Source organism: Mobula birostris, chromosome 13, assembly GCF_030028105.1.
Source record: "Mobula birostris isolate sMobBir1 chromosome 13, sMobBir1.hap1, whole genome shotgun sequence".
NCBI classification, from domain to species: domain Eukaryota; kingdom Metazoa; phylum Chordata; class Chondrichthyes; order Myliobatiformes; family Myliobatidae; genus Mobula; species Mobula birostris.
Genome location: NC_092382.1, coordinates 102,640,506 through 102,652,890, shown reverse-complemented (window position 1 = coordinate 102,652,890; position 12,385 = coordinate 102,640,506). Strand labels below are relative to the sequence as shown.

Below are 12,385 nucleotides of genomic sequence, written 5' to 3'. Positions count from 1 at the left end.
ATAGAGGGCTATGGGTAAAGCCCAGGTAGTTCTCAGGTCGGGACATGTTCGGCACAACTTTGTCGGCCGAATGGCCTGTATTGTGGGGTATGTTTTCTATGATTCTATGCTTCTAACACACCCAACTACAATATCATCCAGATCATTTATGTACATCACAGACAGGGGTTTAATTGGGGAGCCCAGTGAAAACTTTTTTTTTTTTTTTTTACCCAGGCAGTGGTCTGTCCGTCAAACGAGCTGCCAGAGGAAGTGGTCAAGACAGATGCATTAGAATTTGAACACTTGCGGTTTATGCATCTACGTCAATCGATCATGGTGCAGTAAATCTAACACTTCTGACACTTATTGCTCTGCTGATCTGGAATACCTGATTATTAAATGCAGACCTTTTTATCAATCACGAGAGATTACATGCATCATTGCTGTCGCAGTTTATGCTCCACCGGATGCCAAGGCTAAAGTAGCCATGAAAGACCTCAGTGCCGCTATTAGTAAGCTGCAGACATTGCATCCAGAGGGAGTCTTTATTGTCGATGAGGACCTTAATCATTGCAACCTACGTACCGTGCTTCCAAAATTTTACCAAAATGTATTGTGTACCACAAGGGAAATAAAACTTAGATGATGTCTACACAAATGTGGCTGACGCTTATAAAGCCACTGCCCTGCCCCACCTGGGACAGTCCGACTATCTTTCATTGTTTCTGATTCCCAAGTACAGCCCCACAATGAAGACTATTAAGATCTGGCTGGAGGGTGCTGACTCTGCTCTTCAGCACCAATTCCAGCACACAGACTGGAGCGCGTTTGCTGCCCGTATCCCCACAGGCTCTCAGGTTAACATTGATTTGTATACCAACTCTGTCCTTGAGCACCTCAGCAACTGTGTAGATAGAGAGTCATCACAAAAACAAATATCCCCCCACCCCCAGTCAGAATCCATGGATGAACAGAGAAGTCCCCTTCCTCTCTAGGTCAGAGATTCAGCCTTCAGGTCTGGAGACCGGGAGGTTACAGCTCAGCCAGGGCCAACCTGAGGAGGAGAATCTCTCAGCTTAAAGACATATACAATCAGGAAATCGAGGAGCATTTGAACTCCTCGGACCCCCGGCTCATGTGGCATGGCATACAGCTGATTACAGACTTCAATCCACTTAGTACTGTGCTCCCTTCCAGCTCTCTTCTCTTCCTGATATGTTCAATTACTTCTACGCTCGCTTTGAACAAGAGAACAAGGAGGTCAGCCTGAACGCGGATCTCCCACCTGGTGAACTGCATCTCTCAGTTTCCACCCTCGATGTTTGCGTCACCCTGAGCAGGGTGAATGTACGGAAGGCAGCTGGTCCGGATGGAATACCTGGACGTGTGCTCAGAGTCTGTGAAGGGCAGTTTGCCGGGGTTCTCACTGACATTTTTAATATGTCACTGGCCAGGCAGTTGTCCCTACAAACTTAAATCGCCACCATCGTGCCAGTGCCGAAGCATTCCACTGCCACGGTCCTGAATGACTTCCGCCAAGTGTCTCTCACTCCCATCATTACAAGCTGTTTTAAGAGACTAGTTCTATCTCATCTAAAATCCTGTCTGCCCACAATCCTGGATCCCCATCAATTTGCCTAGCGCAACAACAGGTCAACAGAGGACGCCAACTACACGGCACTTCACTCTGCCCTGACTCACTTGGACAGCCCCAACTCTGACGTCAGAATGCTGTTCATTGACTTTAGTTCCGCATTCGATACTGTGATCCCCTCCAAGCTGATCGCCAAACTTCGCCAGATTGGTATCAGCTCATCCCTCTGCAATTGGACCTTGGACTTTCTGAATAACAGACCCAATCAATTAATTTAGACAACCTCCCCTCCTCCACACACAGCCTCAACACAGGCGTGCCTCAAGGCTGTGTGCTGAGCCCTCTCCTGTACTCCCTTTTCACCTATGACTGCGTTGCTGTACATCGTTCTAACTCCATAATCAAGTTCGAGACCAAAGTAGGGTGGTTGATCTGATCAAAGGGAATGACGAAACGGCCTACAGGGACGAGGTCCAGCACCTGGCCCCGTGGTGTGCCGGCAACACCCTGGCCCTTAACCCCCAGAAGACCACGGAGATCATTGTGCTAACACGGCCACACTCACGTCCCCATCTACATCAACGGAGCTCGAGTGGAGCGTGTATCAGGCTTCAAATACCTTGGTGTCCACATTTCCGAGGATCTCACCTGGTCCCTGAACTCCTCGACCCTGGTCAAAAAGGCGCAACAGCACCTTCATTTCCTGCAGAGCATGAAGAAAGCTCAACTCTGTCCCAGGATACTGACAGACTTTTACTGCTGTACCACTGAAAGCATAGTCACCAACTGCATCTCAGTGTGGTATGGCAATTGTCCCGTATCGGACCGCAAAATACTCCACCGTGTGGTGAAAACTGCCCAGCGGATTATCGGCACCCAATTGCCCACCATTGAGAACATCTACCATAAACGCTCCCTGGGCAGGTCGAAAAGCATTATCAGGGATGCATCTCACCATAACCATGGACTTTTTACTCTAATCCCATACGGTAGGCGCTACAGGAGACTCCGCTCCCGCACCAGCAGGCACAGGAAGAGCTTCTTCCCTGAGGCTGTGACACTGCTGAACCTCACATCACAGCGCGAAGAAGTATTGTATACATATTGCACTGCCTCGGTGCTTTTATATTTGTGTGTCGTAGCACTTTCTTTTCATTCGCAGTTATTTTGTAAATAACATATTCTTTTCATTTCTGGTCTGATGCTAACTGCATTTCACTGGTTTTGTATTTGCACTCGGCACAATGACAATAAAGCTGAATCTAATCTAATCTAATCTACGACACCTGACCTCTTGAGAGTGGTGTCATTGTTGTGAACTCTGACCTGCTTGTGCAATCACTGACATTCCGGCGGGTCCCGGGGCAATGGGAGGATCTGTATACTCATCCCTGAGAAGGTTGTCTTTCCGAAGGTTCAGCACTGAGTAGGTGGAGTTTAGACCGTCTGAGAGAGAATGAACGAGAGAGAGAAATAGAAGGTGGAGAGACCGTACGGAACACACATTGCCTGTCGGTGGCGTCAACAGAGCTTTACCAATTGGGATTTATCGCAGGTCTGCGGCGCTTATTTAAAAAGAGGAATTTGAGAATCTTAGTCCATTGGACGTGGCCTGTCAGTGTCTATAACTGGCGCCTCGATAGTGAGTTGGATTGTATGCAAGGTTTGGGCATAAAAGGGAGATTCTGCCTCGCAGAGCCTTCATCAAGGATGTAGTTATCAAAGCAGTGATCTGAGACATAATGGTAGGGATTCTGCTCATTCCGGCCTCAGCGATAACGGGTTGAGGCGAGGTGAGGTATTTTTGAGAAGTAGAACAGGAATTATGTCTGTGAGGACGGTGTTCTCGACGGGGTGATAGATGTGGGAAATCCGGAAGACTCCCAGCCTCCCGGACGGCAACATCGCGCCAGGTGTGTCGAGCTGCAGCTCCTCCGGGATCGGGCGAGGGAACTGGAGATGCAGCTCGATGACATTCGTCTGGGCGGGGAGAGTGAGGAGCTGATAGAGAGGAGCTACAGGCAAGTAGTCACACCGGGGCCTCGGGAGACAGATAAATGTAGAACAGTCAGGAGAAGAAAAGGCAGGAGTCAGATACTAGAGAGTACCTCTACAGCTGTCCCATTTAACAATAAGTACTCCTCTTTGACTACTATTTGGAGGACAGTTTATCTGGGGGAAGCAACAATGGCCGCGCCTCTGGCACAGAGTCTGGACCTGTGGCTCAGAAGGGTAGGAAAAGGAAGAAGACAGAATTACAAGGGGACTCTATAGTTAGGGAGTCAGACAAACGATTCTAGGGACTCAGGAAAGAAAAGTGGATCGTCGTTTGCCTCTCTGTTGCAAGGGACCGGGATGTTTCTGATTCCGTCCATGTTATCCTGAAGTGGGACGGAGAACAGCCAGAGGTCGTGGTATACATTGGTACCAACGACATAGTTAGAAAAATGGTGGAGGTCTTGAATTCAGGCTACAGGGAGTAAGGAAGGAGGTTGAACAGCAGGACCTCAAAGTTAATAATCTCGGGATTACTGTCTGCTCCTCGGGACATGTGAATTTAGGAATATAGTGAGGTGGAGGATAAATTTGTAGCTGAGGGATTGGGGCAGCGACCATGGATTCAGATTTCTGGATCATTGGGTCCTCTTTTGGATCAGGCATGACCTTTAGAAAATGGACGGGTTGCGCTTGAATCCGAGGGGGACCGATAGTCTGGCGGGGAGGCTTGTTAAGGCTATTGGTGAGAGTTTAAACTTGGATTGCTGGGGGGTTGGACCAAACTGAAGAGGTGGAAAATAGGCGGTTAGCTCATAAAAAGGTAAAGCATGGAAACAGCGCTAGAGGGGAAATAGCAAGATGATAGAGATGAACGCGCTCAGACCGATGGTTTTTAAGATGTGTCTATTTTAATGCAAGAAGCATCATGAATAAATCTGATGAGCTCAGAACATGGTTCAGAACCCCGAGCGATGATGTTACATAGAAATGTTACGGCCATTACAGAGACTTGGATGGTTCAGGGATAGGAATGGCTACATAGAGTGCCCGGCTTTAGATGTTACAGAAAGGACGTGGAGGGTGGGAAAATAGTTGGGGGCGTGTCACTGCTGATCAGAGATAGTGTCACGGCTGCAGAAAAAAAAGGAAGTCATGGCGGGATTGTCTACTGAGTCTCTGTGTCTGATGTTAGAAGCAGTAAGGGGTTAATAACTCTACTGAATGTTTTATGGACCACCCAATAGTAACACGCACATCAAAATACAGAGAGGGAGATGGATTCTGGAAAGGTGTAATCATAATAGGATTGTCGTCGTGGGAGATTTTTGTTTCCCAAATATTGATTGGCATCTCCCGAAAGCAAGGGGTTTAGACGGGCTAGAGTTTATTAGGTCTGTTCAGGAGGATTTCCTGACACAACATGCAGAAAAGCTGACAACGGAATAGACTGTACTTGATCTGGTATCGGGAAATGAACCAGCTCGGGTGTCACGTCTGTCATTGGGAGAGTATTTTCGATATAGCGATCACAATTCGATCTCATTCATCTTGTATTGGAGAGGAAGAGGAACAAATACTTTAGGGAAGCCTTTAATGGGAGTAAGGGGAAATATGACGCTATCAGGCAGGAACTTGGAAGCATAAATTGGGAACGAATGTTGAAAAGGAAATGGACAGTCGGCATGTGGCAAGTGTTCAAGGGATATTTGCGTTCTGCATAGGTACATTCCAAAGAGACACGGATAGGGAAAGGACGGTAAAGCGCAGGGACCGTGGTGTACAAAGGCTGTTGAAAAACACAGTCAAGAAGAAGAGAAAAGCTTACGAAAAGTGCAAAATCTAGGCAAAGATAGAGATCTAGAAGATTATATGCTTAGCAAGAAGCACCTTTTTTAGGCATCTGTTAGTCACATGAGACCATAGATTTGCGCCTTGCAATTTTCCAAGGTGTAGGGCTGCGCAAGAGTGTATGAAAGACCAGCAGTTGCCCATGCTGCAAGTCTCCCCTCTCCACAGCACCGATGTTGTCCAAGGGACGGGCATTAGGACCCATACAGCTTCGCACCAGTGTCGTCGCACAGCAATGTGTGGTTAAGTGCTATGCTCAAGGGCACACGCGCTGCCTCAGCCAAGGATCGAACTAGCGACCTTCAGATCACGAGACGAACGCCTTAACCACTTGGCCACGCAGGAAGTAGCTTAATAATGAAATCAGGAGAGCCAGAAGGTACCAAGACAAAGTTTCGGTGAGCAGGATTAAGGAAAACCCCAAGGCATTCTACAAGTATGTGAACAGAAAGAGGATAACGAGGGAGAGAATAGGGCCAATCAATTGTGACAGTGGAAAAGTCTATGTGAATCAGGTGGTCAAAACAGGGGTACTTACTGAATACCTTGCTGAAGTATTCACTACGGAGAAAGATCCAGGCAATTGTACGGATGATGTACAATGGACTGAAAAACCTGAGCATGTAGATATTAAGAAAGAGGATGCGCTCGAGCTTTGGGAAAGCAAAACGTTGGATAAGTTAGCGGGGCCGGACGAGATGCTCCCCAGGCTACTGTGGGAAACGAGGGAGGAAAGGGTTGAGCCTCTGGCAATGAACTTTGCATCATCAATGGGGATGGGAGAGGTTCGGAGATTGGAGGGCTGCAGATGTTGTTCCCTTATTCAAGAAAGGGAGTAGAGATATCCGCGGAAATTTAAACCAGTGAATCTTACTTCTGTGTTTGGGAAATTGATGGGGAAGATCCTGAAAGGCAGGATTTATGAGCATTTGGAAAGGCAGAATATGATTAAGAATAGTCAGCATGGCTCCGTGAAAGGCAGGTCGGGCCTTACAAGCCTGATCGATTTTTTTTTTTTTTTTTTTTAGGAGGATGTGACTAAACACATTCAGCCGTAGATGCAGTGTATATGGATTTTTAGCAAGGCATTTGATAAGGTACTCCAAGCAAGGCCTTTTAAGAAAGTAAGGAGGCACGGGATCCAAGGGGACATAGTTTTGCGGATCCTCAAGCGGCTTGACCAAAGAAGGCAATGAGTGGTTGTACACGGGTGATATTCTGCATGGAGGTCGGTGACCAGTGGTGTGCCTCAGGGGATTGTTCTCGGTCTCATTTTCTTCGTGAATTTTATAAATGACCTGGCTGAGGAAGTAATAGACGGGTTAGTAAATTTGCTGATGACACCAAGTTTGGGGGTGTTGTGGATAGTGTGGAGGGCTGTCAGGGGTTAGAGCGCGACATTGTAGGATACAAAACAGGGCTGAGATGTGGCAGATAGAGTTCGGCCCAGATGAATGTGATGTGGTTCATTTTTCTCGGTCAAATATGCTGGCCGAATGTAGTATCAATTGGCAGTGTAGGGGATCAGAGTGATATTTGGCTTAAAGTTCATAGGACACTCAAAGCTGCTGCACAGGTTGACTGTGTGGTTAAGGAGGCATACGGTGCATAGGCCTTCATCAACCGTGGGATTGAACGTAAGAGCCCAGGGGTAATGTTACAGATCTATAGGTCCATGGTCAGACCCCACTTGGTGCACTTTGCTCAGTTCTGGTTAGCCCACTGCAGGAAGGATGTGGAAGCTATAGAAAGGGTGCAGGGGAGATTTACAAGGATCTTGCCTGAATTGGGCGGCATGCTTTACGAGAATAGGTTGTGTGAATTTAGCCTTTTCTCCTTGAAGCGACGGAGGATGGGAGGTGTCCTGATAGAGGTGTATAAGATGATAAGACGCATTGATCGGGTTGATAGTCAGATTTTTTTTTTCACCAGGGCTTAAACGGTTGTCAAGAGAGATCACAGTTTTAAGGTGTTCGGAAGTCGGTACTGAGGAGATGTCAGCGTATGTGTTTTACACAGAGAGTGGCGAGTGCGGGAAATGGGCTGCCGGCGATGGTGGTGGAGCCGGATTCGATGGGGTAGGTCAAGAGACTGCTGGAAAGGTATATGGTGCTTCGACAAATAGGGGGCTATGGGTAACCCGCGGTAATTACATGTTTGCCGCAGCAATGTGGGCCGAAAGGCCGATATTGTGCTGTAGGTTTTCTATGTTTCAATGTTTCTAATGGTAGGAGAGAGGATAAAGAGACAAATCAGCGAGGGGGAAGAGAGAGTCGTGGGAGAACATAGAACACAGGGTAATACACAACATACAGTACAGGCCCTCAGGCCCACAATGTTGTGCCGACTTTTAAACCCAAACTCTCATATATTCCCCACCTTAAATTCCTCCATATAACTGTCTAGCAGTCTCTGAAATTTCACTAGTGTATCTGCCTCTACCACTGACTCAGGCAGTGCATTCCACGCACCAACCACTCTCTGAGAAAAAAAAAAAAATCCGCTAATATCCCCCTTGTTCCTCCCACCCCTTACCTTAAATCCATATTTCTTATATTGAGCAGTGGTGCCCTGGGGAAGAGGCGCTGGCTATCCACTCTATCTATTCCTCTTATTATGTTGTACACCTCTATTATGTCTCCTCTCATCCTCCTTCTCTCCAACGAGTAAAGCCCTCGCTCCCTTAACCTTTGATCATAATACATACTCTCTAAACGAGGCAGCATCCTGGTAAATTTCCTCTGTACCCTTTCCAATGTTTCCACATCCTTCCTATAGTGAGGTGACCAGAACTGGGCACAGTACTCCAAGTGTGACCTAACCAGAGTTTTTACAGAGATGCATCGCAACTCTTAAACTCTATCCCTCAACTTATGAAAGTTAACAACCCATAAGCAAGACATTAATGAGGGGTAAATAGATGCCTAAGTGGCAGGGAGTGAAAGTAACCGGGAGCGGTAGTGAGGCTAAAAGACGAGGATTCCTGGTAGGAGAGAGAGTGTGGAAGGTATGGATGGGGCAGTGATTTGAGAGGGTTCGAGGTTGGTGTGATGGACAGAAAAAAAAAGGTGAGAATGGGCAGAGAGAATAGAGAATAGACAGAGTGGCGGAGGGAGAAGAGGGAGCGAGGTTATGTGTGACGAGGGAGTGCGAAGGGTGACAGCGAACGTGAGAATGAGCGAGAGAGTGGTGGGGGGGGGAAGGAAAAACGGTAGAGGGAGGAAAGCGATAGAGAGAGCGAGGGAGAATTGGTGAGAGGGGGGAAACAAGAGAATGTTACGGTTTTATTGTTTTTCGTACTTGTATTATTGTTTGCAAGCTTCGTTATTTTTTCAAGCTTTGGATACATGACGGTTTTGTGGGGATTACAATGTTGTGGGGATTTTCGTGTTCCATTGTGTTTCTTTGTTTCATGGCTGCTTACATATTGAAGAGCTTCGTTCACATGATTGCGATTTCTGTGATTCACAATGAACTGGTAATTTGAGAATTTGTTTTCGGAATTGGCTTAAGAAGGCAACGATTATTGCTTGGAATTCCGCGTCTAGTGATGTTACGCTCGACTTCTGATGTCTGTGGCAAGGACTTGGATGGAAATCTAAATATTCAACAATTTTTTGGGCTTTTAGGATGTCCTGCCCCGTAGAGTCAGTAAATTGTGTTTTACATTGTCACACCTAGAACACAAACCAACCCGTACAGCACAGGACAGGCCCGTAATGTTGTTCCAAATTCATTCCTTGTGATATTGGACATTTCATCTTTAGGGAAAAGGCAATGTCTGCCGAGTCAGTCGATGGCTTTTATGATCTTCTGAACCTACGCCAGATGTCCCCTCATCTTCCTCCAGTCCAGAGGAAGCAACCGACTTGTCCAATCCCTCAAATCAGCGAAACCAGGCAGCATCCCGTTAAACCTCTTTGGATGCTATTCAAGGTCTTGAAATCCTTCCGATAATGGGGTGAGTGGAACTCTATACAATAAACCTGCTTCAGCCTAACTAAAGATTTTTATAAAGTTGCAATATAACTTCCTGAATTTTAAACTCACTGCCCCAACTAATAATGGCAAGCAGGATATCCGCATTCTTCACCACCCTATCGGACTGCTTGTCCATGAACAATGATATTGGACCCCAAGATCCCTCTGCCAGTCAACAGTGCTTAGAGTCATGGCTGAAAGAGTGTGATATCTCTTAGCATTTGACCTACAAAGGTGCAAGATTTTAGGTTTGTTCGCTTTAAACTCCATCTGCCATTTCTTCAACCCATATCTGAAACTGATCCATATCCCACGGATGCTCATGATGCTCTACGAGTCTGTGGTGGTCAATGCGATCATGTTTGCTGTTGTGTGCTGGGGCAGCAGGCTGAGGGTTGCAGACACCAACAGAATCAACAACCTCATTGGTAAGGCCAGTGATGTTGTGGGGATGGAACTGGACTCTCTCACGGTGGTGTCTGAAAAGAGGATGCTGTCTAAGTTGCATGCCATCTTGGTCAATGTTTCCCATCCACTACATAAGGTACTGGTTGGGCACAGGACTACATTCAGCCAGAGACTCATTCCACCAAGAAGCAACACAGAGCGTCATAGTACTTAAATCCTGCCTGTGGCCATCAAACTTTACAACTCCTCCCTTGGAGGGTCAGACACCCTGAACCAATAGGCTGGTCCTGGACGTATTTCATAATTTAGTGGCATAATTTACATACTACTATTTAACTCTTTATGGTTCTATTACTATTTATTATTTATGGTGCAACTGTAACGAAAACCAATTTCCCCCGGGATCAATAGAGTATCATTATGACTATGATTATGACTAATTCATTGCAGGCCGTCTACACGAACTACAATACTACCTATCTCCGCATCAACTGTAATCTTACCAACCCACCCATCTATATTGCCATCCAGCTAAATTATATACATCACAGACAGGAGGTATCCCAGACACGTCCATAGATACAGATCACTTCATTGGAGTAGAACAGAATGAAATACTAACAGAATGCAGAATAATGTGTCACTATTACAGGGAAAATGCTCTGCAGCAGGCAATGGCCACGAGGAGGTATATTCTGTGGTCAAGTTTAGATCATATCAAGTAGGGGACCGTGCACAATTCTGATTTGATGGAGACGGACATGAGAGTACGGAGGAATATCTGGAGAAATTTATAAAATGCTCGCTTCGCTGCCGCTGTTGCTGTGTGATCCTGAACCTCCGGAGGAGAAGGCCCCAATTCCTCCGCTTCGCTTGTTTCGGTGGCCAGGACGAGGTGGAAGGTACTCGGCAGAGAATGGCGCTCGGGAGGCTGTAACTGAGGGGCTAGTTGGAGGCTCGAAGTTTCGGACGGACGGACTCAGTGTCGGCTGTGGTCGGTGCCTCGTGGTTTATGGCAGGGAGTTTCTCTCTTCGCCGCCTGCTATCCGGGACTCGGGAGTGGATCGACTCGGGACTTTGAGACTTTTTTTTTTTTTTACCGTGCCCATGGTCTGTTCTTTATCAAATTATGGTATTGCTTTGCACTGTTAATACTATCTGTTATAATCATGTGGTTCTGTTAGTGTTAGTCTCTGGTTTGTCCTGTTTTTCTGTAATATTACTCTGGAGGAACATTGTATCATTTGTTAATGCATGCATGCATTTATAAATGTCAATAAACGAGGACTGAGTGTTCTCATAATCTAATCGTAGTGGCGGACCGTTCAATAGTCTGATCACAGTGCTGTAGAAGCTGTCTCTGAGCCCGGTCAGACATGCTTTCGCATCTTCCCTCCGATGGGAGGGTGCAGAGGAGAGAGTGTTCGGGATGGGTGGAATTGTTTTTATTTTTTTTTTGTTTATGACGCTGGCTGCTTTACCGAGGCAGCAGGATGTGCAGAAAGAGTTCATGTTGGTTAGGCTGGTTTCGGAGCTGGGCTCAGCTCTTTCCACAACGCTCAGCAGTTCCTTGTGGTCATGGGCCGAGCAGTGTTTATATTTTTAGTAAGGAACCAGGACTGTTCATGACAGCAGGGCAGTAGTCATGGTGAACAGGGAACACAATAAGACATTTTTTTTTTTCAACTTGCTAGACCACTCTGCAGAATGCTGTGGGACCCAGGGGAATTTGAAAGGCTGATATGTCCAGATTGTTAGATATAATAGATAGTTAGCAACTCCCTTATTCACATCCCAGATGCTAGGTCAGTCTGGAAAATGGGAAAGAGGGATGTAGGGGGAGATGGAGAAGGAATAGGCGGTGGGACTCGGCGGGAGAACGAAAGGTGGGGAGAGCAGAAGAGAGAAAGGGGAAGCAGATGATAGGTGGTATTATACCCAGGGAGATTTGACTGGGGAGGACAGACTAGTAATTCGTAGTAAATGTACCATACAGAGGGTTTAACAAATCTATAAAAAACGCTCAGATGGTAGACTGCTCTGGAGGATGATCTGGAACTACAAACCATAGAAACCATAGAAAAACTACAGCACAGAAACAGTGCTTTTGGCCCTTCTTCGCTGTGCCGAACCATTTTCTGCCTAGTCCCACTGACCTCCACACGGACCATATCCCTCCATACACCTCCCGTCCATGTATCTCTCCAACTTATTCTTAAATGTTAAAAAAGAATCCGAATTTACCACCACGTCTAGCAGCTCATTCCACACTCCCACCACCCTCTGTGTGGAGAATCCAACCCTAATGTCCCCTTTAAACTTTTCCCCCCTCACCCTTAACCCATGTCCTCTGTTTGTTTTCTCCCCTTGCCTCAGTGGAAAAAGCCTGCTTGCATCCACTGTATCTATACCCATCATAATTTTATATACCTCTATCAAATCTCCCATCATTCTTCTACGCTCCAGGGAATAAAGTCCCAGCCTATCCAACCATTCTCTGTAACTCAGTTTCTCAAGTCCCGGCCAGATCCTTTTAAATTCTTTTAAAACTGAACACCACACTCCAGATTCGGC

At 46.5% G+C, this 12,385-nt stretch overlaps 1 protein-coding gene across 15 annotated transcripts in view; it reads right to left on the bottom strand.

Moving 5' to 3' along the window:
- LOC140207224 (uncharacterized) overlaps positions 1–12,385 on the bottom strand; it is a 41,769-nt gene that overhangs the window by 6,078 nt on the left and 23,306 nt on the right. For 12 of the 15 annotated variants that reach the window (XM_072275636.1, XM_072275633.1, XM_072275640.1 and 9 more), the window contains one exon: positions 2,903–3,022. The exons of the other annotated variants lie outside the window; for them this stretch is intronic. In XM_072275636.1, the coding sequence (XP_072131737.1) occupies positions 2,903–3,022 (120 nt within the window). The remainder of the gene's footprint in view (positions 1–2,902; positions 3,023–12,385) is intronic. 15 annotated transcript variants of the gene reach the window in all.